The sequence below is a fragment of the Silurus meridionalis genome, chromosome 4 (genome assembly GCF_014805685.1).
Source record: "Silurus meridionalis isolate SWU-2019-XX chromosome 4, ASM1480568v1, whole genome shotgun sequence".
Classification (NCBI taxonomy): domain Eukaryota; kingdom Metazoa; phylum Chordata; class Actinopteri; order Siluriformes; family Siluridae; genus Silurus; species Silurus meridionalis.
In genome coordinates this window covers 25,828,656-25,850,993 of record NC_060887.1, presented here as the reverse complement: position 1 = coordinate 25,850,993, position 22,338 = coordinate 25,828,656, and the positions used below count along the sequence as shown (strand labels likewise).

Genomic DNA, 22,338 nt, shown 5'->3' with positions numbered 1-22,338 from the left:
TGCACTGACAACAACACAGTAAATGATCAGTTAAGCAACTGACTACTGAGAAAGTAATGTTGTCTAAGACATATTTGGAAAACTCATCACTGTGTCCAGTAACAGGGAGCAGTGTCACAAATAATAAATATGCCAATCATCTTTTTATAAGAGGTGGGAAATGAAGTTGGAGAGTGAAATCTAACCTTTCTCATTTAACCTTTATTTATTCACCTCATATGAATGAATAAAGATAAAAAAAAGCAGAACTTCAACATCTTAACTATCGAGCTACAGCTCCCCCATACCCCATACTCAATACCCCATTTTCTACCTTTAGTATTTAACGTTTACTGTGAAAATTGTGTAATTGTGCATTGTGTACCTTTAAAAATATTAAATAATAGTACATAGTGGGTCCTTTGGGACCTTTAATTAGCTTTACGTATAAAGATATGAAGTTTCACTACCTGTATTTCTCGTCAAATTCCTGTCCATCTGCTAATGGTGTATATTTTAGTCAAAGACACAAGGAAGGTAAAACAAACAAATAACTTGAAATGCAAATATTTTAACATGAAATGCAACCAAATCTTGCAGAAATGAAGACCAGCACAATAATTAGAATAAACGTTGTAAACAAATTTATTTAATCATAAACAATTTACAATATATTGCTTATAAAAAAGACAAAAAAGGCACATGTAGCTGTTTTCCTGACTATTTATAAAGCTACACCTTTATTAAAATACTTTGGTGGCAGAATAGAATCCTATTCCCCCTTTATCCTTTGCCTTTCCTTAACTGTAATTTGATTTATTCATTCAATACTATATTTACACTGTGCACTGTTATTTGGCAAATGAGTACAAATAAAACAAATCTTTGTTAAAAACGATGCCAAACACACAACATTCATTTATGCACATGGATTTAAAAATGCTTACACACACACACACACACACACACACACACACACACACACACACACACACACACACACACACACACACACACAGTGCTGAATCAAACTGTACATGTTATAGAATCTCTTAGGAATACCTGTTTAGGTAATGTTTGAAGTGAGTTGTGAGGAGTGAAGCACCAGGCACATCCTCTTGCCATAAAGCCACCAGTGCTTCTTTACTGTTTACATATGCATAGAAAATCTGATAAAGTGCATTAACTCTTTGGTTATGAGGCACATCTAAAGCTTAAAGCTGTTCAATATCCCTGTGGCCTGTGCCCCAAGGCCTCTGAGACACACCCGCACACACAAGCACACACAGTTTATAGCATACTGAATGTATTCCAGTTTCCATTGTTTGGAGGGAGCTGTCCTGCTTTGATGATCACTCGATGTGACTACAGACATCATTCTCCCAGTCCAGAGTGACATTAAATGGCCTCTCTATATATATATATTTCACTCTCTCTCCCACTCTTTCACTTATCATCACTGACGCTCACAGAGCAGTCCTCTGGAATTTTCTCCTCAGAGCTGCTACGGGTGGACAGCTTATCCAGATCATCGTTAATCTCCCTGAAGCGCTCGGCCACACATTGCGCCGTGAGTCGAGCCTCAGGGTCCTGGTCCCAGCATTCATTGATACTGGCGCACACCAAAGCCACACCCTGTAGGACAGTAAAGTCGTGTTATTGGATTTGAGTGGAGACAGAAGGCCAACAGTTTACTCAATGTTCAATATTCGCATCAGGCCATTTAAACACAAACAGACTACTGCACCCAAATATTAAACCAAATACAGCTGAATTATTCATAAATATTCATAAATATAACAAATAACTCAGCTGTGGTTACTGCATATGAATCATACAGTCTTACATGTGTGTGTGTATTTTAGCTCGCGTTATCTCGCCCTCGGTTACCTCGACAACCCTATTAAGTCGACGTTTTTAAAGTGGAACCGCTAAATTCTCGCTTTTTCTAAGCATTTTTTATCGGTTATGTCGAGGGGGGAAAAATTTGCCATTTAATGTCGGTTATCTCGGTGCAGCCGCAGAAGAACTCGCGTAAGTGGCGGAAAAATCAAGTCTTACAGATGCTACAGGTGTTGTATTGTATACTGGTGAATCTCTGCTGTTAGTTAGTGCACATATGCCTTTTGTTGTTAAATGTTATGCGATGAACGGGAGGCGAAAGCCACGCTTGACGGCGCGGAACGTGCGATGACCATCCGGCAGGATCGGGGGGAATCCCCGATGCGCTTTGGGAAGAAAAGCGCAGCCGTTGAGAGAGTGCCGGTGGGAAGGCACGTACGGAGACGCATGCGATAACAACGACCGCCGTGAACCAACATATACCAACAATAACGGACAGTGAGAGTGTGAAAGTTTAAATAGGAGCTGGTGATGATGATAAACGAGCACCAAATATGCGCGATTGAAGCCGGGAGCTTCAGAGAAAGAGGCCGAGAAAGCACCTGACACGCTGAAGGGGGCCGAAGGGGGCGTGGCAGGTGGATTCCTGACAGTTATACATGTACTGTATGTATTTTTATAGCATGCCTTCATCAAACAAATCGCGGCAACGCTGTTGTGTAAAAAACCCTTCAAAAACACGTGCATGCACATTCTCATTTATTAACGCACATCATGTACATAAAGAAATTTCAAGCACGTTAATATATTGCCGCCATTTTGATTTTCGTTTATCTCGATCCTCGGTTACCTCGATGCTTTTTGGCGACCCCCTAGGACATCGACATAACCGGGTTCCACTGTATATATATATATATATATATATATATATATATATATATATATATATATATATATATATATAAATAAAATAAATGAACTGTCTTATAACTAATGAACAAAACATTTGTTGAAAAAAAAAAATATTGGATGCTTCTTAATGCATCTACTTTATTTTCTAATAACAATACATCCTGAGAGTGTTGCATTTCTCTTATAACCAAAGCTTTTGGTAAACAGGTACAATGATTCATGTATTACTGAATGATACATTATGTGTTTTATTCATTTGTAGTTATATGCAATTTTGTGAAATGTCTGCAAAACTTAGTTATTTGTTCATTTTTAATGTTAGTTATCACTTAAAGCAAACAAAAACAAAACACCAGCAACAACAAAAAAAGCCCAATAAATCAGACATCACAAAGCCCAAAGTTCTAAAGACTTTTCCACAGAGGAAAACTAACTATTAAAAACACTAATAGGTTTATTATTAGTATTACATTATGTACCTATAATCCTGTTATGGAGCTGCTACTCTAGGAATGATGTGGTATTAGAACAAGTGCACTCATCTTACAATATTTTTCTAATGCGAATACAAGCAAAATTAATCTTTCGAATTAAAAGTGGGACTATTGCCAGGGCTCCTTTTGACCATTCAGGTTTAAGAACACAACAGTGCTGTGTTATAAAGCGATACAAATTTTACTGCCATCACTGACACGAAAAGTTAGTCAATATAAATGCCATTCTAACACATAAACTCAGGAGGAGACGGAAAACTAATTTGTTGTAAACCCTGTCAGCCAGATGGGTCTCCCTCCCACTGAGATATTGACATGAACGTCAAGATGGATGTCTCTGTGAATATTGTGCTTCACTGCACATGCTCCTTCTTTTTAAGATGGAATCGGGAGAGCTGAAATGAATGCATACTGTATGGGCATGCATTACCATATGCCTTGATAGTGTACGCTATATGGTCAAAGGTTTGTGGACATATAGGGGCCTTTTCTCACACTGTTCCCACAAAGTTGGGAGCACACAATAGTCTTTGTATGTTGTAGCCTAAAAATATCCCTGATAATGTGCCTAAACTAAGCAAAATTTATCAAGACATGGTTTGCCAAGGCTGTTGCAGGAGAACAATGGAACACTGACTGTACTTCTGACCTCCTCAGTCAACATCAGTGCTGTGGAAAGCTTTCTCAGAAGAGTGGTAATTATATTAGTAAGAACTACATCTGAAACAAGATATTCAGTAAGCACATATGGATGTGATGGTCAGGTGTCCTATTAGCAAGAGAATCCTAAAAATATAGAATTGCCACAACTTATTGTGGATGCGAATTTTTAATAGAATTCAAAATATGAATAGTATTATATAGTATAATTATTATATCTTCTATAAAGCATGTGCTGTTGTTTCATACAGCTTTTATGCAATTACCAAATGACACAGTGGTTATGTAAAGATTAGCTACTATTAACACTATTAACCATAAACTTTAATACTATTATAGAAAATAGCTGGTTTATACTAGTCCTTGGATTTGGTTGGATTAATGAGTGTAAGTCTAACAAGACTATACAAATAAAAGTATGACTTCTTATGTTGCAGCAATTCCTACTAATGACTGGTTGTGATCTGCCTCTTTCTGTCTTTATTTAAATTTTAAATTTTTTTTATAGAAAAATCTACTTTTGTTTCTTTCCAGTAGCCATCAATAAATATCACTTTAGCTGTAACAAGTGCTTGTTGTCTTACTGGGTGCTTCGTCCAGCTGCTAGGGATCTCAGGTCGGCCCCTATCCCGAAGCACGTTGTCTTTCATGCTCTCCACACAGGGGTGCTCTCGCACTTTAGAGCCAAATGGAGGTTCATAATCTTTTACCTCTGAAACACACACACACACACACACACACACACGCACGCACGCACGCACACAAAGGAACACAATTAATCACTCAGAGTATAACTTTCTACAGGAAAAAGAGCATTTTCAGAGATTGTAAGTGTTCTCTGGGGCTCTAAACGTCGACGTGAGAAACGCTGAGGTTTGGGGAAACAGTATTGTCGGAAAACTCACCTTTGGAAATATTTGTTTGGCACAACCTCTTTACACTGGGCGAGCAAACAAATGCAAAACAACGTTGGAGTGATCAGCTTACCCAGCAGAGTGCCAACAATAATGAGAAGTTATGATGCTGTGTTGTTTGTTTTCCTTATGAGAACAAATTGGAGGAAATATGGGATAATGACTGGACTGTGCCAGAGAGAACATGAACAACAGTATTCCAGTAATTTTCCAAACCCTGTGAAAAGGAGCTCATAGCAGCTGGGCCATAACTCATAACAGCTTTGGCTTTATAACTCTCACCCATCTAAACACACACACTCAAGACTGGAAAAATATATGACAACAAAAAAAAAGGGCTATAATAGAACAGTGGTAAGGTTTGCCGTTACAATGCTAACCAAAATCTATTCCCACAAAAAAAGGTAGATGAATAAGTTTACTTTGCTATTTTTTCTTTTAAAGCGTGAATGTGTTATGTGGTTCTTCCCCACTAAACAGGCCCACAGGAAGAGGCTAGACCAGCATGAAGTCTGGGACAGGAAGTACAGGGATGTGATTGGGCCCCCGCAGTGTAGCTGACTCCACAAGCGCACACATCCTGTTTTTGACAAGTGGACTTCCCCTGTTTAAATTCTAAAACAAAGCATTCGTACCGCATTAACTACTATTCCTGCTGTCCGCGTTAGGCTCTTGGCTGCGAACTCGAGAAGGTGAAATGGCAGACATCATACAAGCCACACATTAACCTGCCTTGTGTTCACTGTGTTGGAGTGATTTAGAAGTCTTACACCTAAAAGGCATCAGAGCAGCGCACAAAGAGAGGAAATTGAACCTCAGTTCTCGCTCTGCTGTATGTCTGTTCTGGGGGTTGTGGCCTGTACAACGCAAGTGTGCTCACTATGTGAGGAATGCAGCGGTTTTGGTAACAGATGTCCCGTGCACCAAGACATCTCTCTCCAGGCCGGGCTGAACGCCTCTAACCCAGCTTTCCAGGAAAACACTTTTCAACAACCTTTTCCTTTTCAGATCTGTCTGTCTCATACTGTAACTCAACAGTCCTACCTGTTTAGGCATCTAAATTTTAAATAATGTTTAAATCATTCGAAGAGACAGATCAGATAGACCAAAGTACAATTCTTTACCTAATTAACAGAGTATTAAAGAACAGCAACAATGCTGTATGATTACGGTGCACTGTCTAAGCCTTAAAGAATTCTGGGTGAAAGCTGTGAATATGTATGCATGTTACAGAGAACAACAAGCCTGTAGTGAATATGACACCTGTAGTGACAACTGGTCTTGCCATATGGAGTTCTGTCACTTGCCACACAGCTGCTACGCTGCTATGCCCTGAACTGCTCTATCGCAGTGGGTAGGAGTGGAAGTGATATTTAGGCTGGCTGCCTCTCAGCTCGCCGCTCTACTCTACGCTGTCCCAGCCAGGGCCGCACCCCAAGCTAATTTAGGACACGCTAACAACAACACAGTGTGCCAGAGCACAACAAGGCAGTTTTATGACTTCTTCAGGGTATCTTCAACTGTATTGGATTCCGGTGGTCCAAGACTGAAAAACAGACAGGATATATCCGAACAATTCCTGCTACATCGGTGCAGCGAGCTTGGCAGGAATGTGACATTCAGTTTCTCTAGTCTGTTGGAAAATGTCTCAAGTTCTGCAGATAAGCCTGTAGGAGCCTTTCAATCACTGAGGGGGCATGCTGGGGCATGTGGGTAACACAAATCCCATGCTTTGATGGTATGCTTGACACCACACATACACATACAGAACAGTGTGCACAAGGCTCATTAAAATAGATATCACCAACTGGCGATACACACAGAATCAGTATAGCTATGAATTGCATCACACACATCACTTTTCAGACATAATTTATGCATTGGCCGCTTGTTTATAAAAGCTTATTAACCCCAGTGCTACTCATAGTAGAACGTAGGCTTACAGATAGAGTCTAGAAATGAAAATCTCGATAAGGTTTAAGGCATTAAATGTGACTCTATCATACATTTATCTTGCTAATCTACTTGTAAACCTAATTTGGTGCATAAAGAATACATACTATGCATTCCAGCTGAGAACAGTGGGTTAGATATAAAACAGAATGTTTTTTAATAAAATTCTTAGATCACATTACAATGCACATAGACACTGACCCCTTCAGAAACCTCCCAGCATTTATTTCCACCTGCTCAACAAAGGTCTGACATTCTACACATTCCTAACACTCCAGCAGGTCAGTTAACAGTATTGCTTCTATGTTCTACTTTAGAGTTATACTGAGAGGCTTCCAAATAACAGGAAGCAGCAAATCGGTCAAAACCGCGCACGGGCCACTTTGGGATTTCTATGCACTGCTCTGGGACAATAGCCTGGCCGCACTCGCAAAACAAAATGCCACAGACTAATGGGAGACATAGCTGGCTTATTTTTATCCAATCCCTCCTTAGGGGGCAACCACTGTCTCCATAGAAATAGAACTCTGTTACTTTAAGGGGTTAGAAATACTGACACAAGACAGGTCTCTTTTTTCTTCACAAAGTACCACGAATAGAACAGACACAAAGAAGTTCTATGTGTTTGCAAGTGTCTTGCTACTCTGTTATTTGGCTGGTTGGGGGTGCGGTGCTATGAATGATCTCACCTCCAATGGCGTTACACCTGGAAGTGATCTCCCACAGCACCAAAGCCATGGAGTAGACATCAGTCTGTTTAAAGGACTCGATGTTCTCCAGATTTATTCTGGACTCCAGCACTTCTGGCGCCATGTACCTCGCTGTTCCGACCTGCAAATGAGGAGACAATACAGAGTCACGGCTCATTACATTGCTTTTTCTCCCTAGTCTAAACTCTGCATTAGTCTTGATCTTCATCTTGGACTTCAAGAGTTATCGCAAGGCGACTCTGCATTATCTGATCACCAAACAAGTACTCTTTGAATTTAGAACAAAGATATTAACCACCAAAACAGTGAGACGAGTTTGTAATGTATAATGTATAATCAATACATCACATAATACAGATATTCAAACTACAGATTAAAAAAAAAAGAAAAAGAAAATAAATGTAACATTTATTTTTTGCTAAAAAAAAAAAAAAAAATGTTAAATAAGCAGTTATATGATTACAAAATCTTCACAGGAAGTGACTTGTTTACTCATTCACCCAACAACTTGGTACGTTGCATTTTCAGCCTGTGAATCATAAATCAAGGCAAACAAAAAGAACAAAGGTCACACACAAATCGAAGTGTGAAGATGCCTGAGGGGGTTTCCCTCTGCATGTTCAAACATATCCCTACTCTAACTCCTACAAAAGTGTGAGATTTTGCATTTGCTATATACCACGCTATAACACCATCAGAGGTAGAAAGAGGAAATAAAAACAGATTTATATCTACATATATCTTCTAGTAACTTAAGGGTTCATTCCAGTAGCATCTTGTAGATGTCCTGAAACTAAATTGTAGTTTATTTACCTATTAACCTGTAAGTAGTAAGTAATAATGTAAGTAGTAGTTGATCATCTCTTTTGGTGGGCATGTGTTCACTGAATATTACAAGACCTATCATAACAAAGGTAATGAATGGGAAGTTATCAGTTTAAAGCTAATTGAAATTTAATTTGCCTGAACTTGTAATTTTCTGTAATCTGTAATCTCATTTTTAAAATTTTATATAAAATATTTTTTTATACTTGAATGTTTTGAGAGAGGTGTATTACATTCAGCTATTTGGTTTTTCATGAGTTTTCAAAATCTGACCTTTTTTTATGTAAATGTCTTTCTCCTGGTCTCTGAGTCAAACACATAGAATTAATTACCTGTCCACTGTTGGCCAAGTCATCCACAGACAAGGAATTATCCAGTCGTAAAGCCAGGCCGAAGTCACACAGGCAACATGTGAGGTCATTCTTTACTAGGATATTGGAGCTCTTGATGTCTCGGTGGACGATGGGCACTTTGGGCCTTCCGCAGGGTGTGCGTTCACTATGTAGATGAGCAATTCCCCATGCCAGTGACCCGCCAAGCCTCCGCAGGTCCTCCCAGCTTATCAGGTGGCGAGTGAGGTAGTCTTGAAGATTCCCACGAGGATGGTAGGCTGTGATTAACCAGAACTGCCTCTCGACCTTCCTTTCTTCAGCGGTGAGGAAGTGCAGCACATTCTCATGCTTCAGGTCAATGTCAGAGAAGACGTCTTTCTCGTTCTTCCAGGAAGCATACTCTTCACACGGGAAGATCTTCACAGCAACTGTTTCGAACTGCTGAGATGAGCTCTGCCTAAGCTTGGCCCGGTAGACCTCTGCAAAACGACCCTTGCCCACCTGCATGTCCAGCTCAATGGGTAGTGGTTCTGTGTTATGGTTGAGACTATTGGCGTGCGTGGAGCTGCTGTCTGACCGATCGTCATCTATCATGATGGCGCAGGCATCGCTGCAGTCTAGTGGACCTTTGCGTTTTGAAGGCTTTTTGGTCTCCCATTCGCTGAGCTTGCGACGCCTGTAGATGCGGTACCAGTAGAAAGAAGCCACAACTAACACAGCCAGAACCAGCAAAGGCAGCAGGCTGACCAAGATTACTAAAACCACCTCATGGTCTGTGGTGCCTGGACGGGGAAAATATGGAGACAACTTAAGATCAGTCAACTTTGGCAGATAAGATTTGAAACCTGTAAAACTTCTATATTTTAACACATCTACAATTTTAGTCTACACCTATTGCATGGTCTTAAATGAACTTAAGGCTTGTAATTGCTGCTACTTAGATGCCCCTCGGGATAACGGATGTTCACAAAGATGCTAAATTTCACATTTGGTTTGTGTTTCTGAGAGACGCATGACGAAAAGGGCTATACAGTGAGACTCTGTCTACAACCTTCAAGGAAATTTTCACTGCCGCTCAGCCTTCCTGCCAACGTGAGGTTTGGCAAATTCTCTCGAAACATTACAGGTTGAGTCTAGAGACTGGCACAGACTAGTGGCAGCTATAAGGGGCAAAGAGTGGGGTAAAAAAAGCTCAGCCTGTCTACATTTTTCCATCATACACACATTACACACCACCATCACTAAAGTACAGACATAAAACCTTCAAAAATAGATACCCAAATCTGGAACATTTTACGTGACAATAAAAGAAAGAGCAGCCTGGAAAGAATTCCAAAACAAAGAAAAGTTAAAATAGATTTATATATTATACTTGTATTCTTTCTGGAAAGACTTGTGCATTTTTTGCACACAGGGGCAAAAACATACCCCCCAGAAAACAGAAAATAACTCCCTGCTGTGGTGAGCACTGAGATTATTTACCATTCTCCGACCATTTAATTAAACACATCTCTGTGTTTGTGTATGAGCATGCATGCGTGTGTGTGTGTGTGTGTGTGTGTGTGTGTGTACGAAGCTACTTAGAACAGTCATTTCAAGCTTACGTTCTCTAAAGCCCCTGACTCACAGGTTAGTCAAATAGATCCTAATTGCTTCAACATTTCAGTGAATCACACAACATAGCAACACAGTCAGGATACAATGTGACACCATGAAAACTCTTATTAAAATCTAAACAATATGGCATGATTGGATGTGAAAGCTTAACGAAGGTTTTGGAAAATTTTCACTTCCACACCCTTTAGACAAATATCTAGCTTCCAAGTGAGTGCACTTAATCCTGCAAATTCCACATGGATTAATGGCCTCTGGTGAAACATTTTCATATCAAAATATCATTGTTTTTATTTGCCAGATGTGCAATTTAATAAAATCTACACTGTCCTGTTTGGATAGAAAATGTGCTGGTTCTTCTAGGTGGGGATTAGTAATATGCATAGTAAAGTGTTAGGGTCACTGTTATTTGTTTGTTATGGTTACAACTCCATTTCACAGTATGACTAGTGCCATAAAAGCGTTTATCACTCTTTTTGCCAGCACTCTTTCTCTCTCTCTCTCTCTCTCTCTCTCTCCTGGGCCGACAGTGAGTCATACCTGTCTTTAGAGCATCTGCTCTGGATTCCATAGTGTGGGGGGGAAGAAAGAAAAATCGTCCCAGACTAGACCTGTCAGACAGACAGCTTTTCTTCTCCTTTTTATATGCTCTCAAAAAATAACCAGTGATAAAAGATCAACTGAGGGTGAGCAACACCTGTACCCTACATCAAAATCAGTCTTGGAAATTAGTAAATCATAAGAATGACACACACTGCGTTCCTTCTCTTTTCTCTGAAAAGTCTACACCTCCAGAGGTCCCTGTTGGGAAAGCAGTAGAGAGACATATTCTAGGTGCTTATGAAGGGATGCCCTTTTACAAGAGTCTCATGTGTGTCTCGAAATAATTTCACTACTAAAATTAAACGATATGCACACACCAACAATGTAAAAATGACTGCCGTCAAATGTATTTCCCATCAGCAGCCTGTCAGTGTTGCCACATACACTAACAAGCTGCAAAAACTTTGTGTGAAACTTGTCATGTGAGAAGCTCTGACTATAAAAGGGAGATGCTTCCAACAGCCATAAATCAGGACAGCTGCTGCCGTCTACAGTACATTTGTCACTCTATGTACTGAGCCAATCACGTTTACAACTTCAACAACAGGAAAAAAAAAGTGTGCAAATGTGCTGCATGACCAACATACGCTCTCTGAAAAGCTTTAGAAGCTGCTTATTAGAAATGTCTGCACTTTTGGTGGAAAGCTAATCCAATAGCAGCTATTACTATTAAAGATGGTAAAAGCAGAAGTAGAGATGTGTGGTTTGCTTAGTGATAACCAGGTGTATTCAGTTCAGAGCCAGATATGGTTTATTTTGTCAAAAAAAAATGTTATTATGCAGTTTAAATGAGTGCATAAAAATCTTCAATTGTCCTCTAAGTCCTCTAAACTGTCTTCTCGTGAATGACATTTGCCACTCAGCTACTGACAGCTTCAAAAGTTTTGATGACGCACAAACACAGACCTCATCTCAGTTTCGGTTTATGTCATGATGTTTTATGTTCAGCGAAAATTATGAGAAAAAATAACTTTGGCTCTTTTCCTACAAGTAAACATGAACTTCCTGCAGCACGTGGTCACGAAGAGTAGGACTCCTTCTCAGAATCTGCCTTTTTACATTTCATGCATAGCACACCCCAGAAGTACAGTGTAAAGTCTCTGAGTAAAGTATAACACATTCTAAACTTTATATCAGGGCTGTCTTTACTTATCTTTACAAATCTTATGTTTGTGTACCATAAAGAAATTACTACAACACATGGCGCACACAACACTTCGGATCTGCTAACACGAAAGCGTATTAAGTCAGAGCATGCCCAGTACATTCAGCTGTTTTGCTATGTGGTTGTGTTGTCTCTGTTTTGAGTTAAAGAGACAGGAAACCACACGTCTGGGATCCTCTGCTGCCTGCCTCGCCACATAACCGGAGCCAACAATACAGTCTGTCTTGCACAGGCTAAACACTGCTAACTATCGTGCAGTTGCTAAAAACTGTTACAACTGTCTACAGGTCTCCTATATGTAACCTGAGCTAAATTGTAATTATATAATTATTACTGTAGATATTCATGTATGTTTATATACTTGCCTACACTCTACCTAAACTGTAATTACCAGCCTACCACAATTTAACCTGCATTCTAGATTTTAAAAATCCAAATTGGAAACACATCTAACATGAAATATTCCAATTTTCTGCCTGATAAGCTGTGGCTTGGCCTTTATTTGCATTTGGCATGTGATAGGCTGTGTTTTTCTTTTGATGACAGAACAATATTTGCCTGTTACATATTCAGTGCAAAATTGTTATTGAAGACAAATTTAGGGTGACTTCAAAAGTGGTAGATTTGAACTTAGGAGCTTATTTTTTATAAAACTTACGTACTATAGATATCTATATAATCATTATACTCTACATGATCTTTATAACAATAAATCTTAAGAAAATAATAAAGGTATCTCTTGCCCAAACTGTTCCAAAGTAGTTTAAACAACATAGTCTTCTTCTTCTTCTTTAGGGCTCACCACAGCTGATCATCTGTCTCCATACACAACCCCCGTCCTGTACATCTGCCTCTTTCACCCCAACCACCCGCATGTCTTCCCTCACCACATCCATAAACCTTCTCTTTGGCCTTCCTCATTTCCTCCTTCCTGGTGGCTCCACCCTATTACTATTCCATAGTAATAATGGAATAAATAAATCTAGTGGTGGTTTCCACGAGCAATCAGACCCGAATGCGAATTTTAAATCTATACTTACTATTCTTTAACACTGGGCATGAGGAGGTAAAAAACCCTAGAAGATATGCCATTCCAGCACAGCACAGTGTAGCGCAGCATACACACACACACACACACACACACACACACACACACACACACACACACAAATTCTTAAACTAATTCACACCATGGGGTAGTTTATCTTCACCAGTCCACCTACTGGCATATTTTCAGGAGGCTGTTGGAAACCCGGGAATATGTACATGAACGTAAAGACAACATAAAGAAGCAGCACACAGAAAGATCTTATCTACTAAAGGCACAATACCTGGAAAATAAAAAATACTACACAACAAAGTTGGTCCCAACAACTGCCAATAGGCTTCTACTGTATTATACAGTATGTGAGATTCACAAAACAGGTCCGTTTGTTGTTTTCACAGTACTGAGAAATGTTTCAAAAGTTTTCATCTGTGGTAATACACATACACATACATTACAAAAGTTGTATGCAGCAATTATGGTGGAGTTTCCCCATCAAATATGCTGCAGGTTAGCACTAATTATGCAGTGTATACGGCTACTCTCAGGTAAAAAGCAAAACATATTTAAGTAGGAATGCCTGCGTGACTTTAGCATCAGCACTGTCAGTTGCAGAAGCAAAAGTACAGTACAGAAAAAAAGTGCAAATACAGTCAAGCACATTTGCACTCCTACGGCTCTGTCATTCAGAAACACACCTTCTTAACACACACTGCTACAAGCCATGCTGCAGCAGAGCTTTAACACTGCGAAGTTTGACTTTAAAATCTCTCTAACCCAACTACCCACACACAATCCTACAAGCACATGCATACTGTACCCCACCACTTTCTGTCCTCATGCTTGAAAGCGCATTCAGACAAGATAATTAGCTGAGCATTTCTAAACATTCAACGGCCCTAAGCGACAAATAGGACCTATAGGGAGCCCCTAGCCACATCACTCATATTATTATTTTATTTGCAGGAATGCGAAGGATTAACAATTTATTAAACTAAATAAAGGGAAAACAGTTTAATAAACAATAAAATAAAAGCGACTGAACACCAACTGAACTTGAACATGCACATTTGTATTCAAGGAGAAAGAAAAAAGAAAAACAATTATAACAAAACAATCTGCAATAAAATACTTGCTATTTAGCTAACTTAATTTAGACAAGACTTGGGAAAAAGGGGGAAATCTAGTCATGTAAAGTCGAGTCGAGCTTAAAAATGTACCTGCATCACTTTCGGTTGGGTTTAATGCTGACGAGTCCCAGAAATATTTCCTTTTAGCACCTGAAAAATGACCATTAGATCATTAGGCTGCTTAGCATGGAAAGGTGTGAAGTTTAAATAATTTCGTCTTTCCTTGCAATCGTCTGGGTTACTACAGGCCTGAAATGGACTAGAGATCTTTGATGTCTCAATCACCTGAATGGTGATAAATAGTCAACAGACTGTTGTCATAGGTAGTATTAACATGCTAAAAACTTATCCAATAGCTAGAAACGAGATGCTATTCACTAGCATGTTACCATTTTAGTTTTTTTGCTGGAGAAACTGGCAAAATGTTTTAATAAGCATTAAGTTGTTACTGCCAAGTACTTACTGTGGGTCTGTTTCTTAGTTTAGGCATTTTTCTGGTATGCATTTTTCCAGCCCAGTGAGATATGAATGAGATTCTATGAGATTTTCTGATATTAACTACATTACCTAATACCTAATTTAGTGACATAAATCAAAGTTTATATTCATTTTCTTCCACACGCTCCTGACTGCCAACCCATTCCCTGCAACTACCTGATAAACCTTCTTGCCAAATGAGAGTAATTTGAAAATCATAGGAACCCATGGTGTTCAGGAGCCATAAAGCAAACAGTTATCCTGCTAATAGCAAGAAATAGTTCTGGCACTGAAAAAAGAAAGGATAAAAGAATGTAGCTGAAACTCACTGTGAGGAAAAAACAGGTTCTCATTGCACTCATCCTCATCACAAGAACAGATGTAGAGCAGACCATTGACTGTCTTTTGCTCCTTCATCTCACATATGGTGCTGTTGTAGTCCTTCAGAAACACGCCATACAGAGGTTGTGTTGGAGCGTGACACACTGTCTCGATTGTGTTGTTCTCATCGTTCTTTCTCCTGAAACACCGGACCGGACATTCAACATTTACAGGGGTTATTAAACGAAGAGTGTGCATGCATAATATACCTGATAAGGACATTTTTAAATAGCACTAATGTTAAACGATGTGAAATGAAGGTTTTGTCCTTCTTAAAAAAAAAGAAAAATAAAGCAATGACATACCAGATTGCCACACAGACTTCATCGGTGTGTTCACAAATTGAGGTAATGCTGCAGTTGATTTTGCATGTACCAGTGCCAGTACAGGTGGATGGTTGCACATCACAGAATTTACACAGGCTGTTTATCTTAACTCTACCAGGGACCACCCCTTCTAAAACACAACAGACAAGCACACAAGTTCCACAATTAAAAACTTTTTAATTGAATTCGATTACCAAAGCAATAACAATAATACAGACTATTATTCTGACACTTGATATTAATGTTTTTCTTTTTAATACATGAGCAATAAGCATAATCCAACAATAATAATAAGATGAAGGAAACATTCTGAAAAAGTACTAAGTGAATGACTTAGTAGTTGTAGTAAGTAATAACATGAACAGAAATCATCGCCAGAAATTTAATTAAATGTTATACTTCACTTTATCTTAGAAACCTGTTGTGGATTATTTTCTTGTAACAGCATAATCTGTTATTTTATTTATTGCCGAATGTCTGAAGCCTCAATTTTCTCTTATTATGATGTCTTTCCAGTTATGCAAGACAGCCAGTCCACATATTTTGCTCTGTTCCAGTTCTCACCATATTTAAGCCAGGTAATTACAACCCTACAGCCCTTTATTACCTACCTAAAGTTTGTTTTGGTCCGGAACAGTATGAGATTTTGACCTGGTGGTCTCTGAGCATTGGATTAGTGAAGTCTATATTATTACATTGCATTTATAATACCTCTTTCCTGTCTTTAAAAGGGGCATACCAGTAGATTGGAGGATGGGGAGTGTGTAAAGGTGCATTATGGTGTGTCAGCATGATCGGTATGATCTTGCATGATGATCTCCTGGGCCATCACCTCCTTTTGACATGTATAGACCTGTACTCCATGCTGATAGTTTCCTCAGACACTAACCCAAAAATGCTTAGGACAATTTTCCTTGGCGCTAACGTTATTATGCTGGATTACTTAAAAATAAGTGTTGCCACAAATACACCACTTATACTGATTTTGAATCAGGTGTGGAGAAAAATGTGTTTTATTGTGTGCTAAAACTGTGTGTGAATGGTTTCTTTGTCATAAATAAATGTGATGCATAGTCAGACTTAGCCAAGACAACACCGGTAGATGAAAACCTCATGGCTGTTTGTTTGAGTGTGTGTGTGTATGTGTGGACTCAAATTTGTGTGTGGGGGCATATAAGGCATTAAACAGTGTAATGTAGCCCTCTTGACCAGCTGTTGGTTTGTGAAAATAAGCATGCCTCCCATGATAAAAGCCTTCCTCTCCCCAGATAAAAGTTTCCTCGCTCCTGATTGGCTGAAAAAGGCAAGCACTTGGGCCAAAACATCATAGGAAATCAGGTCTTATGTATGTAATAGGATATATAAGCACTGCAACCAGTGAACAGCTGGTAAAACTCACGAACATCCAAATGCAACAAAAAGCTATTAAAGAAGCCACTGAACTATAACTTTGACCCTTTATTGATATAAACTGCCATTTAACACATATGCTAAGAGCCAGCACAATCGAGTAGTGAGTGGTGTTTAAAGGAATATTTCAGGGTTTATCACCTGAATCTGTGTCACAGCCGTGGTTATGACAAACTTCCAGGAATTTTTATACTCACAAAATAATGGAAACACATTTATAATGGAAGTCTAAAGGCAGTTGTTGAAATATTTCAAATATGCAACTAAATAAGGTGACCTTATACCTACAACCATTATGATCTACCAGTAAAGGCAAATTGAGAGTATTAACTATCAAATATGATATAAAATTTTTATAATTTTTATTTTTATGTTTTATAAAAAATATGGGTACCACACAAAAATGTTATTGGTTGCCCCAACAACTGTCATCTATTATAAGTGAGATTTGAGTAAACAGGCTGTTCGTGATTTTCTCAATGCTGGGAAATGTTTTGAAATACTTATCTGTCATGATCACACACACATTACAGATGTGGTAGATAGAGATTATATTCAAAACACAGGCGTATTCCTTGAAAAATTGAAAAAACACTTCAATACAACATTGCAACAGTCATGGAGTGTCTAAACTATTCTCAGACAAAACACAAAATATAAGCCAGAGCTATTCCACACTCAAAACTCCTTCCAGATGCACTTTTTGTGAGCCAGACAGTGGAATACAAAATGTTCTTAACTGGTATTGTCTGTAAATCCTATTGTAATATCTAAACACTCATATCATTAAGCAAATATGTTTTTTTAAATAAGGCTCTTAAACAAAAGTGTACTCTCTGTGTGACCTTTCCTGTCTTAGATTTTCTCCACCCCTCACCAGTAAAGGATGAACCAGGTGACCTGGATGAGGAAGGAAGAACAGACAAGGTGGAAATGTGTCTTCCTTTGCACAGCTAAAATAACAAACTTTGCATTAAAAAAAACGTACTTCCACTGTGGAGAGTTATCAGTGGATTGCAATAAAAACATTTCTCTACATGCGTCATGGGTGGAGTGCATCTGGTTTGAATTTGATATTACAGTGCCAAAACATGCAGCGAAGACAACAGGCTGACTCTGCTGATCAGCTGGGCAAATGTTCCGGGTTAGTGAAGCAGGCCAACAGTGGATTGTGTCCATAATGAGGAAAGGAAGACTAATATGGTCAAATCAGATCTAGCCACTTAGAGGTTATGTGACCCCTCTTCTCCTCCCTAAATAGCTGTTTCTCAGCTCTTCACTCAGAGGCCCAGAGAGGCAAGAGTAAACATGGGCTCAGACTAACACCCCTTCCTGCTTCACTGCATGGGCGTTACAGTTTTCTGAAGGCCTACAAAAGGTCTCTTTCAGATGACAAGCATTGCTCTGCTGCCTGCACTGAAGAGCCTTTCACTGGAGAGTCCATCCTTTTAGTCGCCTTAAAGGAGATACTGAAGACCTCAAGTCTCCTTTATGTGTTTGAAATGCGCAATGGTTCAGGTACAGTGTAGGTCTTCAAACAGGAATTTGTTTGTGGCGTAGCCAAAAAACACAGAAAGGGTTGGTTTCTATATTTTGTGTCCAGGTCTGAAGCTTGACATTGAGCTGGTGGCGTTTTTAATTTTCAATCAGCTCAGGCAACAGAAACACTGGTACAGTTTATCTCAGAGTAACATGTGATTATCCACATCATGGTAGTGGAGTCAAAGTTACATTCAGACAGACAGGCAGACGAGCACCCAGACAGGCAGGCAGACAGACAAGTAGACAGACAGACACGTGATAACAACCAACAGTTACAGCAATCACATGCACACACAGAATCAGATAAAAAATACTTTAAGGGGCCTTAGTAAACATGGAGGAGGGTCCAAAGTAAGGATATAAACGCCCTTGTGTTGGACTCTAACGAACGATAGTGTGTAAACAACAAGTACAGAAAGTAGACAGGGAACAGATAGGGAAAGGATATGCCACTAAGAATGTCCACATACTATAATTAATAACTAAGACAAATAAAGATATAGTAATTCAACAAAACGGATCTCTTTCACTATAGGCCATAGAGGAACCATTAGCTTTGTCTCTCACAGACAGCGTGCACTTCTAGAAGAGAGCTGAGGCAGGGAGGGACTCATTAGATGTAATTAGTACCTAACTCACCTATAATCATAGGATAAAAAGTTCAACTGAATGCCAAGGCTGAGGAGAATAAACAACCGGCATACACTATTCGATAAAAGATAGGAGGTTTGGATGCAATTGAAATCGTGCCTCCCCAAGATCACACTGCTGCGAAAGTGAACTCACAGAATAGCAAAGAAAAGATCTGCAGTCATTATTAGTCATGAAAGATTCATAACCTGCTGGTTGCAGTAGTTTTGGCAAACTTGTTATGACTTGACCTTACAGATGTATATATGCAATATGAGTGAAACAGTTTTACTTTAGGTGGGTTTTTTTTTTGTTTTGTTTAATGCATCGTTGAACGCATGCCCTTTTTCTTTCTTTTTAATATTTTGTGGTGTAATAATTGATCGGTTTAATTGTGCTTGCACTGTGCAATGCAGTTTCTACATTTCTAAAGCCCAAGCGTAATAAATCAGAAACTAGATAGTAAACAATGGCAAATGATTAAGCTTATTTAAAAATAATATAGTATAATATTCTATGAGCTAAACTGTGGGGCTGTTCCTTGGATCAAAGGTAGGAGGTTGATCATTTTGGAACAGAAATAAAGGTAGCAAAGCAGTATGTATATTTGCATATATATATGCTTTGTATCAGTAGCATGGACAATGTGTTTGGAAAACATTAAAAAACCTATGAGGCCACACTAAACGGGGCTGATCGGAATGTGTTGTGACGTGAAGACACGCGATTGTGAAAAAGTCCAGTGCACTTCAGATGTGAAAACACATCTCACATCAGCCACTTCACAAAACTTTTCACCAACTCTATACCGCTCTCTCAAAGCAGAACTATGAGCGGTAGAGAATTAATAATAAACCTCAGACGTCAGAGGACAGGTATCCGCTCTGCAGCGATGACGTCATTCGAACCCGGCACCTGTAGAAATGTTCTTGCGTAACTTTTTCTACACTCACAGGGAAATAGTACACTGAGAGCAAAGCCGATAAGACCTGTTGAAAACAGCTGCTGTCAGTGGTGTTGAGCGGTGCTCCTCTGTGTTGGTACTGGTGTCCCAAATCTACTAGAAGTTCATAAGCACAGACTTACCGACTGCGTTCCTCTCGAGCGCGAGCGTACACATGAAGACCGCGAGCCAACATAGTACGGAAAAGCCAGCGTACTCCATTAATACACTTCTGTCTGTCCGTGTCTCACATTCATGAAGTCCAAAGTGTCCCCGAGCTGGAAAGAAGCGGCTGCTGGCTGTAGCTCCAGCTGCGTGACTCCGGAGATGAACGAGCTCTATCTTTTTTTCCTTTCTCCAGCGTGGTGTGTGTGTGTCTCTTTCTACGCGTCTGTGTGTGTGTGTGAGTCTCTCTGTACGCGTCTCTGTGTGCGTGTGTGTGCGTGCGTGCGTGCGTGTGTGTGTGTGTGAAGTGTGAGTGAACGCTGAAGCGCGTTGACTCACTGGATTCTGCTCGCTTTGCTCTGAAACAGGAAATCTTTCAGTAAGGGCAGGACTTTTCCTCCTCCAGCTCCCTCCCGCTACAGAACGCACTTTTTTTTCTGTCCCGGTCTGTAATTATACGCCTAAAAGTCTAATTTAGGGTAGACCACTTAAAATGACACGTTGACAATATCACACACACACACAAACGCGCGCGCGTTTTTATTATTATCATTGTTATTATTTTGTATACCCGAAGAGATGATTAGAGATAAAGTCTGTTGCACTCGAACCCGTGCTCTGACATTTACATTTATGATTATAGGCTGCTATTTGTGAAGTCACTTTCATTACAGTTCAGTTCCTTCATGTTAGTTTTGCTCCTGTGCAAAAAACAAGCATGCAAACAAACAACATAAATGATCTAAGTTGACACAGGCAGGATAGGGAATAATACATAGTCATAACAAGGAATACCTTGTATATTCCTATTATACACAAAGGTAATATTAACACCTTGGTTAAAATGTTTGATGTAAAATGAACAGAGGTGACAAAAGTACACACATCCTTCACTTCAGTAGAAGAACAGATATTTATGTTTTAAAAGTTGAAGTACTGACTTTACTTTTGTAAAGTTTGGGTTTTGACATGTACTTAAGTAAAAAGTAGCCATTACTACCATTATTACTACATGTTTTAGTGCATATTAATATTAGGGTTGTCAATCGATAAAAAATATTTAATCGCGATTAATAGCATGATTGTCGCGAGTTAACTCATCGAAACTTAATCGTACAATTTTTAGATGTTAAGAAAATAAATGCCGTTTAACACAAAAATTATTTGCGTTAACACTTTATTGACAAGTTAATTTTGACAACCCTAATTAATATATTCATACAAAACGAATTAAAAAAATCTTTGTCCAGGATGAACATCCACCATATAGAAGGCAAACAGAGAGAAGATGATGATGATCAGGTGATCAGGAATGTCTCTGTACTCAGTCATATTTACATTACTGACTCCCTCTGTCTCACCCACATTACCCCCAAACTTCTTGTTACCTTCTGCCCTGCTCATTGTTATCTTCATAAACTAGTCTATGTTTGTGGTGTGTGTGAAAGCCGTGCAATGGAAAGAAATATGTTGATGGTCTAAAAACAGCACGCAGTGAGAAGAAAAAATATATACATTTCACCAAACAGATTAAAACTAAAGTAACAAGCCTGTTTTGAAAATGTAAGAAGTAGAAAGTACAGATATTTGTGTAAAAATTTAGTGAGTAAAAGTAAAAAGTTGTCCGAAAAATAAATTGTAAAGTACAGATACCAGAAAAATCTACTTAAGTACAGTACTTTGTTAATTCCCACTTCTGAAAATAAACACAAAAAAACACTGGTCAATGAGCCCAAAAAGTATACTATATGGCCACTATATAATGGGACACCTGACTTTTCCAGTCATATGTGGTTCTTCCCCAAACTAATACCACAACCTTGCAGGCACACAATTGTATAGGGTGTCTCTGTAGCATTAACATTTCACTTGAAGTAGTAGGCCTAACCCAGCATGACAATGCCCCTGTGCACAAAGCCAGCTCCATGAAGTTACGGTTTACATGAATTGGAGTGGAAGATCTTGAGTGGCCTGCTATAGAGCTCTGAGCTCAACCCTGCTGAACATCTTTAGGATGAATTGGAGCACTGACTGCACCCTAGGCCTCCTCACCTCACCTACATCAATACATGTCTTTTCTAAAACCCTTTGTCGAGGTTATTATAACATGTTGATGTTCAAAAAGTGCATACAAATCACATGGTCAGGTGTAAAAACTTTTTGATGAATGCTAGTTTTACATTTTCATTTTCCTATTATAACATACACAAGAATGCACTAGGAAAAAGTCTATTAATAGTGACCTATTGGTACAACTGGAAGTACTGTCCAAGCTGTGTTGTTATA

The 22,338-nt window shown here is 39.1% G+C and overlaps 1 protein-coding gene across 3 annotated transcripts; it reads right to left on the bottom strand.

The window, feature by feature from the left end:
* Positions 1 to 600: 600 nt before the first annotated feature.
* On the bottom strand, positions 601 to 20,409 carry tgfbr2b (transforming growth factor beta receptor 2b). Of its 3 annotated transcripts, none has more exons than XM_046847177.1 (8): positions 20,031 to 20,409; positions 15,342 to 15,489; positions 14,985 to 15,175; positions 14,269 to 14,328; positions 8,622 to 9,403; positions 7,444 to 7,585; positions 4,472 to 4,599; positions 601 to 1,614 (listed from the first exon to the last, which is right to left on the bottom strand). In XM_046847177.1, exons 1-8 carry the CDS (start codon positions 20,107 to 20,109, stop codon positions 1,426 to 1,428), a joined length of 1,719 nt encoding a protein of 572 aa, XP_046703133.1. In that variant the 5' UTR covers positions 20,110 to 20,409; the 3' UTR covers positions 601 to 1,425. The 3 variants fall into 3 exon arrangements, with proteins under 3 accessions (XP_046703133.1, XP_046703132.1, XP_046703134.1); XM_046847176.1 differs by having other exon boundaries at positions 15,342 to 15,492; positions 20,031 to 20,407; XM_046847178.1 differs by lacking the exon at positions 14,269 to 14,328 and having other exon boundaries at positions 15,342 to 15,492; positions 20,031 to 20,406.
* Positions 20,410 to 22,338: the final 1,929 nt, after the last annotated feature.

Excerpts from the sequence above, each read along its gene's own strand:
- tgfbr2b (XM_046847176.1), bottom strand. The coding sequence starts at position 20,109 with ATGGAGTACGCTGGCTTTTCCGTACTATGTTGGCTCGCGGTCTTCATG. Across the intron at positions 14,329-14,984 it reads GAACCTGTTTTTTCCTCACA|GTGCTAAAAGGAAATATTTC; the intron begins GTGAGTTTCAGC and ends GTCATTTTTCAG. Across the intron at positions 7,586-8,621 it reads ACTTGGCCAACAGTGGACAG|GTCGGAACAGCGAGGTACAT; the intron begins GTAATTAATTCT and ends CCTCATTTGCAG.